Below are 24,343 nucleotides of genomic sequence, written 5' to 3'. Positions count from 1 at the left end.
TTACTCTTAAAATCCTTCACGCTGCTGGCTTCAACAACCTGCAGTGGGAGTTTGTTCCACTGATCCACCACTCTTTCGGTGAAGAAGTACTTTCTGGAGTCTCCTTGAAACTTCCCTCCTCTGATCTTCAGCGGATGCCCTCTGGTGGTCGAGGGACCCATAAGACAGAAGATATCATCTTCCGACTCAATGCGACCTGTGATGTACTTAAACGTTTCAATCATGTCTCCCCTTTCTCTTCGTTCCTCAAGTGAGTACAGTCGCAACTTCTTTAGTCTTTCTTCATACGTTAGATCCTTTAGCCCCGAGACCATCCTGGTGGCCATTCGCTGAACCGACTCGATCCTCAGCATGTCTTTACGGTAGTGTGGTCTCCAGAATTGAACACAGTACTCCAAGTGAGGCCTCACCATGGATCTGTACAATGGCATAATGACTTCAGGTCGCCTGCTGACAAAACCTCTGCGGATACAACCCATCATTTGTCTTGCCCTGGAGGAAGCCTTCTCCACTTGATTGGCAGCCTTCATGTCATCACTAATAATCACTCCTAGATCACGTTCTTCCTTGGTCCTAACCAAGGTCTCTCCATTTAGTGTATAAGTTCTGAGCGGGTTTCTCTTACCCAGGTGCATTACCTTGCATTTTTTAGCATTGAAGCCCAACTGCCAAGTCGTTGACCATCTTTCCAGCAGTAGTAAGTCCTGTGTCATATTGTCAGGTAATAAGCTGTTGCCTACAATGTTGCAAATTTTGGCGTCATCGGCGAACAGTGATACCTTTCCCCTAAGCCCTTGCATCATATCTCTTATGAATAAGTTGAATAAAATCGGGCCCAAGACTGAGCCCTGCGGTACTCCACTGAACACGTCCGACGCTTCTGATGGGGTACCGTTCACCACCACCCTCTGTACTCTACCGCTCAGCCAGTCCCCAACCCATTTAGTTAGAGTGTCTCCCAAGCCCATTGATTTCAGCTTGTTCAATAACCTTCGGTGTGGGACGCTATCAAATGCTTTGCTGAAGTCCAAATACACCACGTCCAGTGCCTCCCCGGCATCCAGTTGTCTAGTAACCCAGTCAAAAAAGCTAATAAGATTGGATTGGCAGGATCTACCCTGAGTGAACCCGTGTTGGTGGGAATCACGTAGATTTTCCTCATCTAGGATTGTGTCAAGATTCCGCTTGATCAGTGTTTCCATGACTTTACACACTATAGACGTGAGACTCACTGGCCTATAGTTTGCTGTCTCTGTCTTGCTGCCCTTTTTGTGGAGTGGGATTACGTTGGCGGTTTTCCAGTCCAAGGGGACTCTTCCTGTGCATAGGGAAAGATTGAAAAGCACAGATAATGGTTCTGCCAGGACTTCACATAACTCCCTGAGTACCCTGGGGTGTAGGTTGTCTGGTCCCATGGCTTTGTTCACTTTGAGTCTTGATAGTTCGCTGTAGACGCTATCTGGCGTAAATTCGAAATCCTGAAACGGGTCTTTCTGGTTATCTCCTGTCTTTTTTTTTTTTTTTCCCATTATTTTTTATTTTCAAATTTTACATAAAGTGTACAAAATATTAAAATACAATTGATAAATACATAGTATCACTTTTATATCTAATACATCATATATCTAAATATAATTTTCCCCCTCACCCTCCCCCCACCCTTTTATTACTTTTCATATATTTTTAATTTTCAAATTTTACATAAAATGTACAAAATATTAAATTACAATTGATAAATACACAATATCATTTTTATATCTAATACATCATATTCTAAATATATTTTTATCCCTTCTCCTTCCTCCCACCCTTCTATTACTTTTCATTCATACATTGTATAACATATTATAACATATTATGTATAATTTATTTTCATTACCCCCCCTCTATGTGCGTCACAAAAAAGATATTTAAAAGAAGAAAAGAAGAAGAAAAATCCTACTATTTATTCATTGCAGTATTTTGTCAGTGGCCCCCATATTTTTATAAATTTAGTATATGTCCCTCTTTGTATTGCTATTGTTCTTTCCATTTTAAATATATGACATATTGTATTCCACCAAAATGTATAATTTAGGTTATTATAATTCTTCCAATTATTAGTTATATGCTGAATGGCAACCCCAGTCATTATTAATAAAAGCTTGTTATTTTCTGGTGAAATTTGACTTTTTTTCCTCATCATCATTCCAAATAATATCGTATCATATGATATTGCTATATGATTTTCCATCAATTTATTAATTTGTGGCCAAATTGAATTCCAAAAACTTTTAATGTAGGGACAATGATATAATAAGTGATCTAATGTCCCTGGTTCCAGATTACAGTGCCAGCATTTATTGGACTTAGAACTGTCTAATTTTTGCAAACGTGTAGGGGTCCAAAAAGCTCTATGTAATAAAAAGAACCAAGTTTGTCTCATAGATGCTGACACTGTACATCTCATTCTCCAAGACCAAATTAGTGGCCATTGAGATGCATTAATTTGATGCTTAATCTCAATGCTCCAAATATCTCTTAGACCATTTTTTGGTTTTTTATTCAAATATCCAGATATTAATTTATACCACAATGCGGCTTGATGTCCTAGGAAGTCTGCTTGAAAACATAAGAACTTTAAACTATATTGATTATTCAATGTTTTCCATTCAGGGAACCCAACCTGAATGGCCTGCTTCAATTGCAACCATTTAAAACTTTGTGTTTTATTAAGACCAAATCTATGTTGCAATTGTGAAAAATCTAGCAGTTTACCTTCTGAAATAACGTCATCCAAAGATCTAATGCCTGCAATAATCCAGTTCTTCCAAAGGATTTGAGCTCCGCCAATTTTGATCTTGGAGTTTATCCATAGAGATTGATTAGTTGATTTGTTTATTGGGATAGGTGTTAATTTACTTATAAATCTCAACGTTTTCCAAGTATCCATTAAAATTTTATTTTCTCTGTATCTTCTAGGCATGTTAATACTTGGAAGGTGAACTAAATTTAGGGGAAACATAAGGCGCCATTCCAAATATAACCAATCTGGTGCATTATCTATAAGTTCTGGGAGGATCCAATACATACCCTGACGTAGAATATAGGCTTGATGGTACCTATAAAAATTTGGAAAATTTACCCCTCCCTCCTTAATTGATTTTTGCAAAGTTACTAAGGCTATTCTAGGTGTTTTACCAAGCCAAAGAAATTTCGTTAAAATACTATTAAGCTTTTTATAAAAGGACCCCTGAAAATAAATAGGTATCATACTCATTTGGTAGCAAACTACAGGCAAAATCATCATTTTAATAGTTTGAACTCTCCCCCACCAAGAAATATGTAAGGGGTTCCATTGCTCACATAACTCCGTAACTTTTTTTAATACAAATTTTTCATTTTCTTTTACGGTATCTTCAATTGTATTTTTAACTTGAATGCCAAGATATTTAAATCCTTCTTTTTTCCATATGAACGGAAAAGCGTCAAATAATCCTTTTACACAATGAACATTTAAGGGTATAATTTCAGATTTATTCCAATTAATTTTATAACCTGAAAATTTACCAAACTTATCAATTAATTCCAATAAAGAAGATAAGGTAGATTCTGGATTTTTCAAATAAAGCAAAATATCATCAGCATAAGCCGAAATTTTATATTCCATATCTGAATATGGAATACCCTGTATCTCCCCCGTTTGTTGTATTGCTAACAATAAGGGTTCTAATATAACATCAAATAATAAAGGAGATAAAGGACAACCCTGTCTAACTCCCCTCCGCAATTGAAATCCATCAGATATCATATTATTAATATTTAATCTTGCAATCGGGAAGCTATACAAAGTTTTTACCATTTGTATAAATCCAGAACCTATACCAAACCATTCTAAAGCTTGATACATAAAATTCCATTCTACCCTATCAAACGCTTTTTCTGCATCCAAGGAAACTGTAAAAGTTGGTTCATCTATTTTTTTTGATAAATTTAACATATGAAATAATAATCTAGAGTTATTAGAGGAATGTCTTTTAGCAACGAAACCCGTCTGATGCATATCTATAATATGTGGGAGAGCTTTGGCTAATCTCAAAGCCAAAATTTTCACCAAAAGTTTATTATCCACATTTATTAAAGATATAGGCCTGTAGTTCGAAACCAAAGTAGGATCTTTATTTGGCTTAGGCAAAACAATTATTATTGATTCAGCCATAGTACCTTTAATATCACCTTTTATAAGTTGTGTTTGATATAAATTTAGTAATTGTGGGGAAAGGATATTTTGAAATGTTTTATAAAATTCTACTGTATAACCATCACCACCTGGAGCGGATCCAACTCTAAGAGATCTCAATGCTGTTTTTAATTCTTTTAATGATATAGGTTCATCTAAACTCCGTTTTATATGATCAGGAACCTTAGGTCCATTAATTAAATCTAAAAAATTTTTACCATCTTTTTGTCTCTCCAAATAAGGCTCAGAAGAATAGAGATCTTTATAAAATTTTAGAAATTGTTTTAAAATTATATTTGTTTGATTTGTTATTATACCATTATCATCTTTTATCCCATTAACATTAGTTTTCCTTTTTTTTGCTTTAAGATAATTTGCCAATAATCTCCCCGCCTTATTAGAATTTCCATAATACACTGCTTGTTTGGAAAACAAATCCTTTCTTATCATTTTTGAAGTTAATTCATTATATTTACCTTTTTTGTTTTTGTTTTATAATCTTTATTCATTTTCTTTTGTTACAACAAGTGTTTCATATAAACTTATTAGATACTTAAAAATATACACTTGATATACATACTTATCATCTTCAAGTTTAACATTTTTTAGAAAATTAATTTTTTTACAAATTTTATAATATTATGCAGTAAATCTAGATTTATATAATTTCTTTTGAATGTAGTATTCCCCCTCCCTCCCTCCCTCCCATTCAATCAATAATATTTAAAAACAACTTTATTGTAAATTCATTCAACATTGATATAGTGTGTAAATCAGAAATAAAATCCCATCTCATTTCCCTCTAATCAATTTTTATCTTGGGAAAAGTTAATCATTCATTACAAAATTCTGTTAATGGTCTCCATATCTTTTGAAATTTATTAATATATCCTTTTTGTGTTGCTATGGTAAGTTCCATTTTATATATATGACAAACAGAATTCCACCAGAAAGTGTAATTTAATCTGTCATGATTTTTCCAATTCAATGTGATTTGTTGTATTGCTATTCCAGTTAAAATGTATAATAATTTGTTATTATTTGATGTTATTTGACTTTTTGTTCTCATTGTTGTTCCAAATAATATAGTATCATATGTCAAAGCTATTGGGTTTTCCAACATCCTATTAATTTGAGGCCAAATTGATTTCCAGAATGTTAAGATGAATGGACAAAAGAATAGAAGATGGTCTAATGTCCCAATTTCAATATGACAGTGCCAGCATCTATTAGATTTAGAGCTATCAATTCTATGTAAACGTGTAGGGGTCCATAAAGCTCTATGTAAAAGAAAAAACCAAGTTTGTCTCATAGATGCTGACATCGTACATTTTAACCTCCAAGACCAAAGTCGTGGCCATTGAGATGCACTAATTTGGTGCTTTATCTCAATGCTCCAAATATCTCTAAGACCATTTTTTGGTTTTTTATTTATATATCCGGATATTAATTTATACCACTGTGCAGCTTCATGTCCTATTGAATTTATCTGGAAACACAAGAATTCCAAGCTGTGATAATTAGTAAGATTTTTCCATTCAGGGAACCCTTCTTGAATGGATTGCTTCAATTGCAACCATCTAAAATATTGTGTTTTATTAAGATCAAATTTATGTTGCAATTGTGAAAACTCCAGCATTTTACCATTTTTTATTATGTCGTCTAGAATACGAATACCTGCTGTCATCCAGTTTTTCCAGATTATTTTGAAACCGCCTATTTTGATCTTGGGGTTTAACCAAATTGTTTGAGTTGTTGATTTACTAATTGGAATAGGAGTTAGATTACTTATATATCTTAAAGTTTTCCATGTATCCATGAATATTTTATGTTCTTTGTATAGCCTTGGCATTTTGATACTAACTACATGACTAAGACGTAATGGAAACATAAGTCTCCATTCTAGCCAAAACCATTCTGGGATATTTATAGTGGGCTCTGGGAGGATCCAATACATACCTTGACGTAAAATATAGGCTTGATGATACCTATAGAAGTTGGGAAAATTTACCCCTCCCTCCGCAATTGGTCTTTGTAATGACACTAAAGCAATTCTGGGATTTTTCCCAAGCCAAATAAATTTTGTCAATATTTTATTTAATTTTTTATAAAAAGAATTTTGGAAGAAAATTGGTATCATTCCCATTTGGTAACAGACTACAGGTAATATCATCATTTTTACAGTTTGTATTCTTCCCCACCAAGATAAGTGTAAAGGGTTCCATTGCTCACACATCTCTGTTATTTTTTGTAATAAATTTTTTTCATTAATTTTCATTGTGTCATCTATATTCTTTGTAATCGAAATTCCAAGATATTTAATAGCATCCTCCTTCCAAACAAAAGAGAATGATTTAAATAAACCTTTTGTACAATGTATATTTAATGGAAGTACTTCTGATTTGTTCCAGTTTATCTTATATCCTGAAAATTTTCCAAATTTTTCAATCAGTTCAAGTAAATGTGGAATGGTAGATTCTGGGTTCCTCAAATATAATAATAAATCATCAGCATAAGCTGATATTTTATATTCTTTATCTGAATGAGGTATACCTTGTATCTCCTTTATTTGTTGGATTGCTAATATTAAGGGTTCTAAAACTATATCAAACAGTAAAGGAGACAAAGGACAACCTTGTCTAACTCCTCTTTGTAGATTGAATTTTTCTGAAAACATATTATTAATGTATAATCTAGCAGAAGGGGAGCTATATAGTGTTTGTATCATTTGTGTGAATCCAGGACCTATACCAAACCATTCCATTGCTTGATACATAAATGTCCATTCTATTCTATCAAAAGCCTTTTCTGCATCTAAAGATACAGCAAAAGTGGGCTCGTTCATTTTCTTTGTTAAGTATAACATATGGAATGCTAGTCTAGTGTTATGAGATGAATGTCTTTGAGCAACAAATCCTGTTTGAGACATACTTATAATATGTGGGAGAGCTTTAGCCAATCTTAACGCAAGGATTTTTGCTAATAATTTTCCATCTACATTTATTAAAGAGATTGGTCTATAGTTCGATACCAAAGTGGGATCTTTATTTGGCTTTGGCAAAACTATTGTTAATGATTCTGCCATAGTGCCATTTGTACAACCTTTATTAAGTTGATATTGAATAAGATTTAATAAATAGGGTAATAAAAAGTTTTGAAATGTTTTATAAAATTCAACTGTATAACCATCACCACCTGGAGCGGATCCAACTCTAAGGGATTTCAAAGCTGTTTCTAATTCTTTTAGTGATATTGGTTCTTCCATACTTCGTTTTATATGTTCAGGAACTTTTGGACCCTCTAATAAATTTAAGAATTCTAAACCTTCCTTTTCTTTATTTAAATAAGTCTCGGAAGAATAAAGAGATTTATAGAATTTTAGAAATTGTTTTAAGATTGGATCAATTTGTGTAAGTGTTTCGCCATTTTCATCTTTTATAGCAATTATTTTTGTTTTCTTTTTTTTCACTTTTAGATAATTTGCCAGTATTCTTCCCGACTTATTTGAGTTTCCATAATACAGTGCCTGCTGTGCAAATAAATCTTTTCTTATCATTTTTGATGATATTTCATTGTATTTACATTTGAGTTTTAACAGTTCTTGTTGTATAGAATATTCCCATTTTTCTATTAGTTTTAATTCTAAATTTTTAATTTCTTTTTCTAAATTAGAGTATTGTTTTTTATTTTGTTTGTTAAGATAAACCGAATAAGAAATAATTTGTCCTCTTATTGATGCTTTAAATGCATCCCATAATATTTCTCTAGAGATCTCATCTTTATCATTTATTTGAAAAAAATCTTTCATTTTTATTTGAAAATTTTCACAAAATATTGGATCAGCAAGCAATGTATTATCAAACTTCCATATTGGTCTATTTGTATTTTGATCTGTGATCTTAATTTCAATCCATACCCCACCATGATCAGATAAAATAATTGGATCAATGGCAGCTTTTGTTACTTGATGTGCTAGGTGTTTTGATATAAAAATATAATCTATTCTTGAAAAGGAATTGTGAACATGAGAACAGAATGAAAATTCCCGTCCATTAAAATGAAGTATTCGCCAAATATCTATTAAATCACAAGTTTGTATTAAATTATCTAATCCCATTGATTTCATATATCTACTTGGGTTTTTGTCCAATAGAGGATCCATAACAGCATTAAAATCTCCAGCTACTATTAGATTTGAAGTAGCCAGTGGCAATATCAGTTGTTGAAGAGTTTTAAAAAATTCATTTTGGTTCGAATTAGGGGCGTATATATTAATCAACGTCATGGTAGTATTTCCCATATTCATTTCTACAATTATCCATCTTCCATTAATATCTGTTTCCTTTAATTTGAATGTAGCAGTACATTTTTTATTTACCAGAATAGCAACACCTGCTTTTTTCCTTGTAGCTGGTGAGAAAAAACAATGTTTGACCCAACCTCCTTGTAATTTACTAGATTCAATATTTGAGAGGTGGGTCTCTTGTATAAAGCATAAATCCGCATTTTGCCTTTTTAAAAATAATAGAGCTTTTTTCCTTTTTATCATATGATTTAGACCATTAACATTTAAGGATATTATTTTAAGATCCATTTATGTATTTTTGATATATTTTCCTTAAAATTATATGAATTGTTTTTCTTAATTTTTCCCCCCAGTATTTAAAATATTTTAGAATATACACTTTTTCTTTTTTTCCCCATTTTCCATTATATTTTCCCCTTCCCTCCCTTCCCTCCCCATTTTAATATGACCACTTGGATACGCATTTTGAGGTTAGGTGTATATAACTCCTACAAGCTATTAAAATATATAACTTTATTTACTACCATTATTATTTGTTTTATTTTTTTTTTTTTTTTTTATTTATATTTCTCCCTTTAGAGATGTTTTTATTTATTTTATTCTATTATAAATTCCCAATGTATAATTTTTTTTTTTGAGTTTTTTATTATTATATTTTGGTTTGTATTGTATAATAAAGTAATTGTTTTCTAACAGCAAATTCTAAGTGGTGTCAAGAAATGTTTTCATTTTTAATTAATAAGTTTAAATTATATTCTTTCTCTTTTCTTTAAGGAAATTATTACATATGACAACACTGTATACCATAAATTCAGTTATATATGAATTAATTCAAAATGATAAATAATTGTAATTGAAATATTATAACTTATATTTTTAAAGCTTAGGTATATGTTTGAAGGCAGTCACAAAGGATGAACAGATTTCTCCTCAGTCCAACCTTCAGGAGATTATCTTTATCCTTTTCCCTTCAAAATAGTTATTAGTTACATTTTAGAATATCAAATCAAAGAGTAGGAAACTATTTTGTCCAGAAGAGCATTCCTTTTCTTTTCTTTTCAGAGCAAGTTGCGGTAATAACATCTCTGAGTGTCTGTTACTGTCTTGTTCGTCGTCACAAATCGTATCTTGGTTTTGTAAAAAGGGCTTAACAAACAAATGACATTCCGGTAATATCAGGAAGTTATTCTCAATTTTCACAAACCTCCTGTTTTATTTTGCGTCTCTAGTTTTTCATGTCCATTGCTATCTCAATCAATTTTCAATCTATATTCATTTCATTTCTTTGTCTTTGATCCAATCCTTCGTTTGTCTCAGGTTTGTTCTTATCTTATCTCTAATCCGCATGGCAAGACTGCATGTTGGATCCTTTTGACATGGAATCAATCTCATTGTTTAGAATATTCCTGTAGTTTAAATCACAGTTCTATGTTCTTCTATTTCCTTTCAGTTGGATTTGAAAGATCTGTTTCTGTATCGAACTTTACATTTGTATTCCATATTTAATCTTTATGTATATATAAACACAAATATATTATTCGATAATAAGTTCTTGTTTAAGAGGACATTGGTTGTTCACATTGATCGAGGAAATCTTGAAGTTTTGTAGGATCTGAAAAATTTTGAGTCTTGTTAGCAATGGTAATTTTCATTACTGCTGGATATAGAAGGCCATATCTAGCCCCTAGAGATCGCAGTTGGGGTCTCATGTCCAGGAATTGTTTTCTTCGTAGTGCAGTCTCTTTTGCAAAGTCAGGAACAATGTGGATTCTTGCATCCTGACATTTAAGGTTTTTGTTTTCCTTTGCTAGCTGGCAGATTTCTACTGCTTGTTGGTGTCTCAAAAGCTTAAATATTAAAGTTCTTGGTCTTGATTGAAGGTTTTTATTCTGTGTTGGTATTCTGTGCGCTCTTTCTATTTCTAATGCAGATTTGAATTTTAAAGGTAGTATTTTAGGTAGAAATTGTTCCAGGAATGTTATAGGGTCATTTTTTTCTATCCCTTCCGGAATCCCGATGATCCTTAAATTATTCCTTCTTTCTCGATTTCTGCTGTCTTCCAAGTCTCTTTTAATTTCTTCAATTTCTTTCCATATTATTTTAGATTTTCTCATGTCTGTATTTAGTTGTTCTGTATTGTTTTCTAGATCATTTATTTTATTTTCAACTATATCAACTCTTTTGGTGAGAATTGCAGCATCTTCAATTGCTTTTTTTAGTTTTTTATTGCTGTCTAATACTATTTCTTTAATTTGTCTCAATTCTTCCATGACGTCGGGGCTTTCATCTGATGGCAACGGAACTTTTGAGGGTGTGTTATTTGGCTCTGGTTTTGCTCTTTTATTGCTGCTACCAATACCAGAACCACTTGCTTCTGAATCATTTTTGTTTTGTTTTTTAGATGTCATCTTCTGTTATTCTTCTTTTCTCTTTATTACAGCTTATCTTCACTGTCTCTTGGTATCAGTTTCAATATTTTGTTTCTTATCTTTTTTTTGTTTTGAATATTCAATTTATGATGAGTGGTTTTCTTTCAGGATTTGTTTCTATATTTTTTTTTAAAATTTTTCTTTTCCCAGTCCTTTTTTTTTTCCTTTCTCCTTTCTTGATTATCTGTCCCAATCTTTTATTATAACAGGCTCAAAACTTTTATTTCAATATTCTTAGAGCAACTGTCAGTTATTTGTCTCAAGTTCTATTGCTGTGAGTAAAAAAAAAAATGTCAGTATTCCTTCTCTCTGTTTCTCTTCCTTCAATCCCTATCTCATCCTTTATGAAGGCAATAACATTCAAATTAGCAACCTTTCTTTTCCTTAAATTTTTAGATATTGCTGTTTAATCTTTTACAGATTTATTTGTTAAATCTGTTAGTCACTTTTTATTGTTGACTCTTTGCATCAGCGCTGAAAAAATTCAGTAATCCTTTTTTTCTTGCTTTCCTCTTATGAGCCCAATCGCAGCCCTTACTGAGGAGAGCAGTGTTCTTTCCAGTATTTTTGAAATATATGTATAGTTATATGTTATCAGTTTCCAGCGCCTCTCAATTACTTCGATATTTTTTTTTCAGGTTAAAAACCGTTGGTCTTTTATTCTGTCATCTTTCTCACAGCCCAAGAAAAAACAAACAATCTTTTATATCGGACTCTTTTCAATTTCAGAAGAGGAGAGGAGATTGATATTATATTATATTATATTGCTGTTTATATTAATCATTCACAATTTTTTGGCAGCAAGGAAATAGTTTTGTTTTTTTTTTAAAAAAAAAAACCGTTGTCAAGTAGGTTTTATAGCAAACCTTACTTCGTTTCCAGCAGAGGAGAGCTATTTTAAAACAGCTTCTCTCCACAGCACGACAGGCACAACTTCCTCATTTATTATTTATAAAGAAGAAATTTGTTGTTAGGTAGCTCACCAGCAGTTTCTCACCGTCAATCTCCTGCTTTTATTAGACTTTAAAAACGGCACTTTCACTTTTGACTTCGTCTTCAAATAGTCTCTCCGTCTCTGTTGAGGATGTAGATTTCAATTTATATCACTATTAAGATGATGGGAAATAATTTTTTTGTAGTAAATTTCTTAAAATAAGCTTGTTTGTACGGAGCTTCGCCTTCACCCGACCGTCAACATTCGCGTCCAAGCCACGCCCCTGATTATATTTACCTTTTGCTTTCAAAAGAGCTTGCAATATCTCATTTTCTTGATGGACCAAAGGTCTGATCCGGAGATGGCGCTTCTTATGTTCTTATGTTCTTATGTTAATTTAGCTTCTAATATTTTAATTTCTTTTTCTAATTCTATATATTGCATTTTATTCTGTTTCCTAATAAAAGCTGAATATGATATAATATTACCCCTCATAGTTGCTTTAAATGCATCCCATACATTCTCAATAGATGTATCCTCCACTAAATTGATTTGAAAGAAATCATTAATTTGTGTTTTAAAATTTTCCAAAAATTTATCATCCACAAGCAGTGCATTATCAAATCTCCAAAGAGGTCTACCCTTTTCTAATTTATCCAATTGTAATTCTATCCATATTCCTGCATGATCCGAAATAATAATAGGATCTATGGAAGCTTTAATCACCTGTTGCACTTCATTTGTTGAAACAAAAATATAATCTATTCTTGAAAATGATTTATGAACCTGTGAACAAAATGAAAACTCCTGATCATTAAAATGAAGAATACGCCATATATCCTTCAAATCACATGATTGAGCCAGATTATCTAAACCTAAAGATTTTATATTTTTACTTGGTTTTTTATCCAATAATGGATCCATTACAGCATTAAAATCTCCAGCTACCACTAAATTAGAAGTAGCCAGTGGTAATAACATATTCTGTAATTTTTTTAAAAATTCTGATTGATTCGAATTAGGGGCATATATATTAAACAACGTCAGGGCATTATTTCCCATACCTATATCAACATGTATCCATCTTCCATGTGGGTCTGAATTTATTACCTTAATCTTGGCCATACATTTTTTATTTATAAGAATTGCTACCCCTGCTTTTTTACCCTCTGCTGGAGCAAAAAAACATTCTTTTACCCACCCACCCGTTAATTTCTGTGATTCTTTTGTATTAAGATGAGTCTCCTGCAGACAGTAAATATCCGCATTTTGCTTTTTTAAAAATGCTAATACCTTTTTTCTTTTAATTACATGATTCAGGCCATTGACATTAATAGAGTATATCTTAAAAGACATTATATATTTTAAAGCTTATCAGTATAATCTTCTTCCCCTTTTCTTTCATATTTAGAATCCAAAAAATGTTTTTCATGACACACATATTTACCCCTGAAGTATCCAATCCCTTATTTATTTTTTCCTTAATCATTCTAGTAAATACTCTCTTTTTCCCTCCCTTTCCCACCCAATACAATGACTGCTTAAGGATACACATTGGAATTGTAACCCGAACATTCTCCTCCCCTCTAGGCAACCAATATTCAATCAAAATCCCCTTCTATCTATCTATATTAACCTTTAATATCTTTAGTCATTTTTTCATCTAACATTTCATTAATGTATCTTTATCCATTTAACAATTTTTAATTTATATTTCCTTAGTATTATTATTTTCATCATAAAATTTTATCTTAAACATATATTTAGTATGTTATTAATATTTTTCCTATATCTTATTCTTTCTCTCTTTATATTTTTATTGTCTTTTCTTTATATCATATTTTTCTTTCTTCAGATATTTCAATATTTCATAATGTCATCAAAACCCATCTTAATGTTTTATGTTAAAATGTCATAGGTTCTGATTTAGAAAGAAAGGCTTTTAGTTTTTCTGGATCCTCGAAATACAAGGATTTATCTCCAGATGATACTCTCATTTTTGCCGGATAATATAGTCCGTATTTAAAACCTTTTTCTTTTAGTTGAGGTCTCATGTCTAATAGTCTCTTTCTTTTATTTGCTGTGTTTTTAGCAAAGTCCGGTAAAAACCATATTCTGGATCCTTTATAATTTAGATTTTTGTCTTTCTTGGCAGCATTTAATATTTCTAATGCTTGTTGGTATCTAAGCATTTTGAATATTAGTGGTCTTGGCCTGCCTTTATTTTCTACATTTTTAACTGGGATCCTATGCGCCCTTTCTATTTCTAGTGGTTGTTTCAAGTCCAGTTGTAATATTTTTGGAATTAAGTTTTCTAGAAAATGTATAGCATTTTTTCCTTCTAAATTTTCTTGTATTCTAAAAAGTTTAATGTTTTTCCTTCTTCCTCGATTCTCATAGTCTTCCAGTTGATCTTTCAATTTATTCAATTCCAGACTGTCATTTTTGCATCTGTTTGCTTCACTTTCTATGACCTCCATTTTAGATTCTAATTCAGTTGTTCTTTTGTTATTAACTTCCATTTGTCTGTGGATGTTTAATATTTCTTCCTTCATTTCAGACATATTGGTTACAGTTTCCTTAAGCATTTGTTTAATTTGTCTTAGTTCTTCCATAACTTCTGCTTTACTCAATATGTCAGGTTCTTCAGCAGGAAGTGGGATCTTGCTTGGTGTTATTTGATCCTGTTTTTGTCTTTTTGCTGACATGCCAGCCTCATTTTTGTTTTGTCTGGTGCTTGCCATGTTGTTGTTTTTCTTTTTCTTAGGTTTTATTTCTTTACAGTTATTAGGAGACACAAAATTCTTTTTTCAGTCACAATTCCCAGTATTCTGTCTTTGATATTTTTCTATATCAGCTGAGGAAAAGGTGAGGAAATATCAAATTTCTCTAGTTTTCCTTTCTTATATTTTGTTTCAGTTTTGGCAGGTCCAAATTCTCTTCACAGTGACTTTCCAACCAATAATAGAGAATAATCCTTTTTTCTCTCAGGATTTCATTCTAACTTCGGCAGCAGGAATTTTATTAACAGTTTTTTTTTTTTTTTTTTCCTTCCTCTCCTGTCAGTTATATCCCCCAATGCCGCACTGAGAGAAAGAAAAACCAAAATTGAAAGGGGGAAACTCTTTCTTTCTTTGTATTTAGATAGTTCAATTCCTTCAAGCTCCCTTAAAATTATCTGTCACCTATCTCTCAGTATCGTATCGCTCCGGTATAGAAAAAATGGCGCTCCCCGTCTCTGACTCCTTCACTCTCAAGTTTTATCTCAGTCTCAGCAGAGGAAGGCAATATCAGTCACAGCTTTAAATTCTATGGAAATCGGCTACAGGGGGCCAAGTTTACAATTTATTATATCCTGTCCTCAATCTCTTACCGTTTCAGTAAAAGAGAGAAAAAGTCGCCGATTCTTTGCCCTCAGGTTCTCAGTTCAGCGCCGGCAGGAGAGGACAGCTTTAAAACCGCCACAGTTCTAAAAGTCAGTTATTAACGATCTCATATCAAAATCGATCTCTCTCCAATTTTCTTCACCACTATTCATTTTTTCAATGCCATCCTTTTAGTCAACAGAAATTGGTTTCATTTATTCTGTGAGTTGTATCTCACCGTTCAGCAAAGAAAATTCATAAAGATTCAGTAACCCGCCATGAAAAACCGTCAAAAGGGAAACAAACCTTTTCCTTTAGGGCTTCACTACAGTCTCGGCAGCACTCCTCTACCTTCGGTGATCTTTTACCCACTGTCAGTTTTTTCGGTAAATTTTTAGTTCCTTTTATTTTTCCCCCGTCTGCATTCGATACCACTTCGCCTCAGCACTGAGGAGAAAGGCGCTTCCCTGACTCCTTCCCTCAGGCTTTGGTTTAATTTCGGTGGATAAAGGAAATATTGATCCGTCACAAGTTTAACGTTAACATGTAATTATTTTCATTGAAAAATCAGCAAGAAGAGGATATATTTTTAATAATATTTGCCTAGCAGAAGAGGAGCGTCGTGATCACACGTCCATTCGTGTTCGCGTTAAGCCACGCCCCCCTGGTTATCTCCTGTCTGAAGCTGTGGACCGTCTCCCAGTGCCTCACATGTGAAGACTGAACAGAAATATTTGTTCAGTAGTTCTGCCTTGGCAGAATCCGATTCTGCAAAGTTACCATCCGATTGCTTCAGGCGTACAATCCCATCTTTGTTTCTTTTCCTGTTACTAATATAGCTAAGAGTCCAACTTACAAGGAGCCACTGGAACAGTAAGTGGAGTTTCCAAGTTTTTATAAAAAGTCTCCCATAGAATGTCATGAATAGGCAGCTTGAGGAGTTCCTTAGGAGATTGATCATATCTAAAGCATCTAGAAACTCCTTAGACCATTTAGAGTCAGCCTGAAGAGGGATAGACAGGGTCTCAGACATTTCTCTCAAAAACTTAAAAAAATGAAGATTTGTCAGTTAAAAGAGGGAGATCTTGAGAAGATTGTTGAAGAGAATTATCCTCTGAAGAATCTTCATGGTCAGAGAGAACAAGTTCCTGATCTGAATCTTCTAGAAGATCCGAGTCTTGGGTTGTCTTGGGTTGTCCTGACTTGGTGTCGAGTAATTGGTACCGAGGAGTCAAGGTGTTTCAACTTCTGCACTACCTTTCCAGACCTCACTGGTGTTGAGTTAGGTGATGTCTGAGTTGAAAAAGGTCGGTGTTAGTGACTGGTGGGTGTCAGTTCCTGGACTAGAAGTGGCGGCACCAATGGAGACTCCACGGCCGGTTCAACCAGTGTCGAAGGTTCAGACCGGACTGGCACCGGTGGAGTCGATGTCGACATGGGAAAAACTTGAGTTGGTAGCAGCAGTTGCAGCTGGTCCCGTAACTCTTTCTGACACAACTCTTGTATTTGTTGCTTCAAAGCATGCACTGGTACCGCTGGCTTTTTGGCCGGTACCTTCGGTGCGGCTCTATGCTCCGGTGATGAGGAGGCCTATGTCGAGGGACTCAACGAAATCAGAGTGGAGCATTTTTTGGGTTTCCTCGAGGTCGGCAGGATTTGGGTCACTGCTGCTTTACCTGAGGCCCAGAGGGGATAGGGGAAGGCTTCTTATCCGGCTTACCCAGTGTGAACTGCGACACCGGAGTCAACGTTGGGGGATCCACTCTGTGTTGTCTTGGTCGGCGCAGACGGTGTGGAAGGTGTCGGAGATGAACTGGGTTCCGTGTCTACTGCAGCGCTGATCAGTTGACTTTGCTGAAGCAGGCAGTTTTTGAGGGTGCGCTTCTGAAGGGACAAGCAGCAGGAGCAAGAGTCGGCACGGTGCTCAGGTCCCAGACACTGCAAGCACCAACAGTGAGGGTCAGTTAACGAAATGGACCAAGCACAGCAACCGCACTTTTTGAAACCCGACGACAGGCAGACAGCCATTGACAAATTGAACTCTATGGCAAAAAGAGTCCATAAGTCCCAAGAGGGTCAGAGCCCGCAACAAAAAAATAAAAATAAAACAGACTGTTCTGGGGTTTTTTTTTTTAAAGAAAGAAGAATAACTAAACAATTTATGATAAAAAAAGTCACAAACCGCAAGAGCGGGAAGACAAGTGAAGAAAAAATAACTTCAACAGAAGCTGAAGCGTTTCTTACTAGCTCCGTGGAAACTAAAAAACTGAGGGACCACGTGCCCTATGTCAAGCGGGAAGGCATTAGCATATGTGCGGTTCGGGCTATCGCAAACTTTCTAAAGTCTTAAAGTGGCGATGCACTTTTAAAGTGGTCCGTACTGGGGCTCCGTCGGGGATGTCACCCATATGTGAGAATATGCTGCCTGCTTGTCCTTGGGATAATGAGTATATCCCAATTTAAACTTACAAAAAAAGAAAATCTAATCTTTTGCTATCTACAATTCCATTTGAGTTACTGTATAGGGAAGGCCAACTGATAAAGAACCTAGTTTCAAAGTGAAGGCAACAGTATGCTCACCTTGCCCGGGTGGCGTCAGAGACACTGCCTGTGCAATGGCAGATAGGACAGACTGTTCTGCCAGCCCAATGCGCAGCTTCCCTCCAAGATACCTGCAACACAGAGGCAGAGAATAAGAACCTTCAACAAAGAGGGGAGGGGTGGGAAAGAAACGAATGAAGAAAGTCACTGACCGAATGATGTAACGAGCCTCAGAGTGCCGGCAGGCCACAAACATAGCTTTAATAATATCAATTTTTTTGTTCATAGACTGCAAGAGAGAAGATGTTGAAAGGTTATTCACCACAGCAGTATTAACCAGGGCAAAGGTACCACACTATATGCATGCACAGAGGTCAACTGCCTCAAATGTGTGACACCCCTCGAACCCGGAAGGAAAGCAAGTCTCAATATTGTTTCCCCAGTCTGTATCTAGTAGAAAAAGAGAAGTTATGTCTCTAATGCTATCTCCCCCCCATTTTATAGACACTTAATTCATTCCCTGGAGGGAACAAAGTTGCATGAAGTGTCTTGGATTTACTGGTAGCTATTTTAAAACAGGCTGTTTATTTTTAATACCTGCCAAATGTCAGAAAGATGCCCTGTGCTGTCTTTGATGTAGGGCCCCCTACCCTCTATCTCCCACCCCTGAAAACTCACCGTACTACCTGTCATCCTGGCTATTTCCTTCAGCCTGCCAAAGACACCGACAGCGGTTAGTTTTGGTGGAGCAAACATGGTGCGCTGGGTGCTACGGCTGCTCTCTGCCACCAGGCCCAGATCCCCCTTTTCCTGTGCTTCCACCTTGATCTTATCCAGCTGACGGCCTGCAAGGGCAAAAAGGCAAGGAAACAGGAATTGCCTTATGGGCTTTTGGTGCAGGAAAAAACAATATCAGGAGGGGGGGGGGGAGAGGGAAGAGGCACTGGAATCAGTGCTGAGCTGATATTAATTTGAATAAGAATTATCAATGTGCATTAAGTTTATCAAAGGTGCTGATATCCTCAAGGCACGTGGGATCTCTCAGAGAGAGAGAGAAAGAGATGTTTACTGCGGATGGGCAGACTAGATGAGCCATTTGGCCTTTATCTGCCATCATGTTTCTATACTTACAGATTTACTGATTGCCTATTACTAATAGTCCCCAACCCACTTTCCACATTACCTGTTGCTTGGGCAACAGCTCTCATGAGAATAGTCTCCCCAATGCCCAGCTCCAGTCCCTCATAGGCAGGGCCCAGCTGATTCAGGCAAAGGTATATGCAGGGAAGGAAATCATCTGGGGACAGGGCGATCACTGAGCGCAGGAAGTTGCTTAGAGTCTCAATGTTCTTCAGCCTGGGATGAAAAGGAGATGCAGAAGATTGGGAGTGTGAGAGAAGTTCTGAGGAAAAACTGAGGTCTATGATACTCAACCACAAGGGCATTGGGTAAACTAAACAGGAAAACCCTCTCTTGTCATCATATTCTAAAATTCTGTGTCAAGTAAAGAGAAAACAAATAAAACACACATCTCATAGGCCATAGACCATCCTGCCTTGCTGAGAGAGGAGCAGCATCAGTTGCTAGGGAGGGAGCATTCACAGATGCCTAGAGAGTTTTCTAATTTTTTTCTGGGCTTTAGGAGACAAGAGTTCAGTCTTCAAATGTCAACCATTTATGTGGCTGGTAATATCCTGTTCATCCATGGAGAACATTTTACTTCCTTCAAAGATGAGCAGAAAAATTATGGGGTTGTTTTGTGAAAGAGCAAAATATCTGGCAAAGAAGCTTGTCCTTGCACCAAACCTCAAAGATGCGCTAGATTTGATCATAGGCTAGAGAAGTAAAAACACTTCTGAGAATGCACCACAGTGGTGACCACCACCACCACTGAGAATCCCTTCTTGGTTAAACACAGCTATCAAGAGCCAAGCCTTAAGTGAGAATGGAGATGGATCCGGAATCCTGAAGCAACAACCTGCCCAACCTGGACAGGTTTAACAGATAAGTCTTCCAACAGGCTGATCAAGTCCCCATACGAGCATCTGCGAGGCCAATCTGGAGCCACCAACACCACCCTAACTGTGTGATTCTCTATCCACTGAATCACCTGGCCCACCAGGGGCTAAGAGGAAAACACATACAGAAGACCCTGACTTGGTCAAAGCTGAACTAGAACGTCTATGCCCACTGACTTTGGCTCTCTCTCTCTATCTGCTGAAAAATCGAGGGACCTACGCATTGTCCACAGTGGCCATGAGATTGAACAATGGAAGACTCCCAGGTCCTAACAATCAGATCAAAGGCCTCCAACTGAGGCTCCACTGCCGGATACAAGGTGGTTCTGCTGAGGGGAGTTGGCCTGAATGTTTCCCACACCTGCCATGTATCCCGCTGAGAAGTCTAGCAAATGCTTTTCTACTTAATCCACTGGAGGAGCTACCTCTAGGGCTATCAAGGCCCTTCTTATGCCTCTTTGTCTGTTCACCTATGCCACTACAGTGGTGCTGACAGGATCTGCACCGCCTTGCCATGGAGAACTTGCTGAAAAGCCTCCGTGGCTACAGGAACAAGGCCATTCACCGCCCTGTGGAGTGGTGAATGGCCTTGTCCCCGCAGTTAAGGGTGGGAACGCATACGGTCACCTATCGCGCTCCCTCCCTACTGCCGCCCTCCTTACTCCTGCTGCCGAGTTGAAACAGCTCCCTTTCTCCCTCCCTGCCCCTTACCTTCGTGGCCGCGAATCTAAATTGCCTTCTTACAGCAGCTAGAGCGTTGAAGCTGTGTGTGGCTGCCGTAAAGGTCATCTCTGACGTAACTGGAAGTTGCATCAGAGGTGACCTTTACAACAGCCATATGCAACTACAATGCTCCGGCTGCTTAAGAAGGCAGTTTAGACATTGCCAGCCACAGGTAAAGGGCAGGGAGGTTTGTCGGACCGGGCCTGTTGTCCGGGGGCCGGGGGGGTTGATGAAAGTGTCACGAAGGTAAGGGGCAGGGAGGAGAAAATGTGGGGTGGAGAGGAAACAATGCTGAACGGAAATGGGTAAAACATAGGGGGGGAAGGATGCTGAAAGCACGTGGGGAAGACAGAGGGGGGAGAAGGACGCTGAAAGGACATGGGGAAGACGGGGGGGAGAAGAACGCTGAAAGGACATGGGGAAGACAAGGGGGGGAAGGACGCTGAAAGGACATGGGGAAGACAGGGGGGAGAAGGACGCTGAAAGGACATGGGGAAGATGGGGGGAGAAGGACGCTGAAAGGACATGGGGAAGACGGGGGGGGAGAAGGACGCTGAAAGGACATGGGGAAGACAGGGGGGAGAAGGACGCTGAAAGGACATGGGGAAGACGGGGGGAGAAGGACGCTGATAGGACATGGGGAAGACGGGGGAGAAGGATGCTGAAAGGACATGGGGAAGATGGAGGGGGGAGAAGGACGCTGAAAGGATATGGGGAAGACGGGGGGAGAAGGACGCTGAAAGGACATGGGGAAGACAGAGGCGGGGAAAAGGACACTGAAAGCACATGGGGAAGACAAAGGGGGGAGGACACTGACAGGACATGGGGAAGACAAAGGGGGGAGGACATTGACAGGACATGGGGAAGACAGAGGGGGGGAGGACACTGAAAGCACATGGGGAAAACATAGGGGGGAGAAGGACACTGAAAGGACATGGGGAAGACAGAGTGGGAGAAGACACTGGGGAAGAGAGAGTGGGTAGAAAATGTTGGCAGGGAAGACGACAGAGATGCCAGACTATGGGGGGAGCAGAGGGAAGAAGATGGATGCCAGACCAATTTGGAAGGGGGGGAGAAAGGGAGAGGCACAGTAACAGAGCAAATGGAAGACGCAGAGAGCAGACAGACAGTGGATGAAAGGAATTGAATGAGAAGATGAGGAAAGCAGAAACCAGACAATAAAGGTAGAAAAAAAAATTCTATTTCTTTTTTCTTCAGGATAAAGTAGCATATTAGTTGTGTTGATAAAAATTTATAAACAAAGCCCTGCCAGCTGAACATCTCTTTCTCCAGTTCAGCAGCCAGAACTTTGATTTATAAGGAAGGAATAAGCTAAATATTGCTTGTATGGATGTTGCAGGGATGGTGACAGGGCGGTGAATGGGATGGCAGTGATGGTGACAGGGTGGTGAAGGGAATGGCGGTGACGGGGCGGTGAAGGGGACGGTGCAGTGATGGGGACAGATTTTTTTCTCCATGTCATTCTCTAATAGGAAGCCAGCACCTCCTACTCCTCTGACCCAATCTAGCTGAGTCTTCTTGGAAACCAGAGGAGACCCAGAGAGAAGCAAACTCAAGGTCTTCCCAGCTAAATTCACAGCTGGAGCATCAAAAGGTGCCACTACCACAGAGGACACAGAGGCCTCCTACCCTGCATGGTCCCACTGCTTACCCTCTGGAACACCTGACACAGGAGCTCTCAAATCACTGCATAGCCTACAGGCTGCCCTAGGACCATCCACCTCTTTGCGATTGCAAGCTTCACAATGGCACAGCTTCTCCCCCAACATGCCAGCTATACTGTTGATGGTCAAGAGACAGATCCCTAGGTGCTAGAGCTGAGTGGAGGAGAAAAGTGAGACACATAGTTTGGTGTTCCTGCTCTGTGTACTTTTTTTGTAACTAAATGTGCACTGTCACTCCAAAACCAAATGGGAGCTGAAGGATTAAGTGTTCAGTGCTGGAGCCGAGGCACACGATCCTCCCTTCGGGGAGAAAGAAGGGGGGGGAGGGACCTGGCCACCTGGGTTATGCACTCCAAGTGGAAGAAGATGGCCCCCAGGGATCACAACTCTGTGATGAGGCCCCACCTGGAATACTATGTTCAGTTTTGGAGGATGTATCTGGCTAAGGATATAAAAAGACTTGAAGCAGTTCAGACAAAAGTGATGAAAATGGTATGGGGCTTGCGCCAAAAGAAATACAAGAGACTGGAAGACCTGAATAGTATACTCAGGATGAGGAGGGACAAGGGAGATATGATACAGACGTTTAAATACTTTAAAAGTATTAATATAGAAACAACTATTTTCCAGAGAAAGGAAAATGGTAAAACTAGAGGATATGAATTGAGGTTGTGGGGTGACAGACTTTAGGAATAACGTTAGGAAATTATTTTTCACGGAGAGGGTGGTAGATGCTTGGAATGCCCTCCCAAGGGAGGTGTGGAGATGAAAAAAGTGAAGGAATTTAAAAAAGCGTGGGATGAACACAAAGGATCTCTAAGTAGAAAATTAATGGTATAAAACAAACTAAGGCATATACTGGGCAATGCTGAATGGTCCGTGTCCCGTATATGGTGATGTGGTTTAGGATGAGCTGGGGAAGGCTTTGATAGAAGTTCCAGTGACAGGATGGGCTTCGATGGCAACTCCAGCAGTGGGAACCTAAAGAGAGTAGCAGGCGTACTTCTACAGTCTATTGCCAGAAATATTAAAGAAAAGACAATTTAACCATGAATATACTGTATAACAAGTATGACTATTGGGCAGACCAGGTCTTTATCTGCTGTCATTTACTATGTTTAAAAAAAGAAAAAAGAAAAGAAGTTGTGGCCCTCCTCCCCCACCCAATCTTTAAAAACATTGGCAGGAGGGTTGCCCACTCCCTCCTTCCTCTTTCCGTTGCATCTTCCCAAAGGAGGAGCTTTAGATATTTGAACCAACCAGAATCTTAGACCCTTCCCAGTGCATCCCAGGAAAGAGAAAGGCCTGCCATTTTGAAGAGACAGGCCTGCCAGCAGGAGGAGTAGACATTTCTCGGTGTGGGGGGGGGGGGCGCAGGTCAGGGGGTGTGGGTGGTCGAGGCAGTAAAGATCGGGCATCGCTCCTATCCTGTCGATTTTTTTTTTTTTTTAATTCTTTATTCATTTTTACATAGTGTAATATTACAAGTGTAATATAGAAACACATTTGACCTTATACAACATCACTTGATTAACTTACATGTATCACATAAATATAATGAATAAACCCCCCCAACCCTGATAATGCATATATTATATAAAATTCATTGTATTAATAAAGCACAGTTACTTACCGTAACAGGTGTTATCCAGGGACAGCAGGCACATATTCTTGACTGACGGGTGACGGCACCGACGGAGCCCCGGTACCGACAATTTTAGAGTGATTGCACTCTAAGAACTTGGAAAGTTCTAGTAGGCCGCACCGCGCACGCGCGAGTGCCTTCCCGCCCGACGGAGGCGCGCGGTCCCCAGTTAAGATAAGCCAGCTAAGAAGCCAACCCGGGGAGGTGGGTGGGACGCAAGAATATGTGCCTGCTGTCCCTGGATAACACCTGTTACGGTAAGTAACTGTGCTTTATCCCAGGACAAGCAGGCAGCATATTCTTGACTGATGGGTGACCTCCAAGCTAACAAAAAGAGGGATGGAGGGAAGGTTGGCCATTAGGAAAACAAATTTTGCAAAACAGATTGGCCGAAGTGTCCATCCTGTCTGGAGAATGCATCCAGACAATAGTGAGATGTAAAAGTATGAACTGAGGTCCAAGTGGCAGCCTTGCAGAT

At 37.6% G+C, this 24,343-nt stretch overlaps 1 protein-coding gene across 2 annotated transcripts in view; it reads right to left on the bottom strand.

The window, feature by feature from the left end:
- LIG1 (DNA ligase 1) overlaps positions 1-24,343 on the bottom strand; it is a 135,454-nt gene that overhangs the window by 71,794 nt on the left and 39,317 nt on the right. For both annotated transcript variants that reach the window (XR_004540810.1, XM_033960347.1), the window contains exons 10-13: positions 18,978-19,150; positions 18,473-18,639; positions 18,007-18,083; positions 17,834-17,925 (exon numbers count right to left, since the gene is read on the bottom strand). Coding sequence is in view for 1 of the 2 variants with exons in the window: in XM_033960347.1 (XP_033816238.1) it covers positions 17,834-17,925; positions 18,007-18,083; positions 18,473-18,639; positions 18,978-19,150 (509 nt within the window). In the remaining variant the exon portion in view is untranslated. The remainder of the gene's footprint in view (positions 1-17,833; positions 17,926-18,006; positions 18,084-18,472; positions 18,640-18,977; positions 19,151-24,343) is intronic.

This window comes from Geotrypetes seraphini, chromosome 10 (genome assembly GCF_902459505.1).
Source record: "Geotrypetes seraphini chromosome 10, aGeoSer1.1, whole genome shotgun sequence".
Classification (NCBI taxonomy): domain Eukaryota; kingdom Metazoa; phylum Chordata; class Amphibia; order Gymnophiona; family Dermophiidae; genus Geotrypetes; species Geotrypetes seraphini.
Note: the sequence above shows the minus strand (reverse complement) of the source record. Positions and strands in the feature narration are given on the sequence as shown.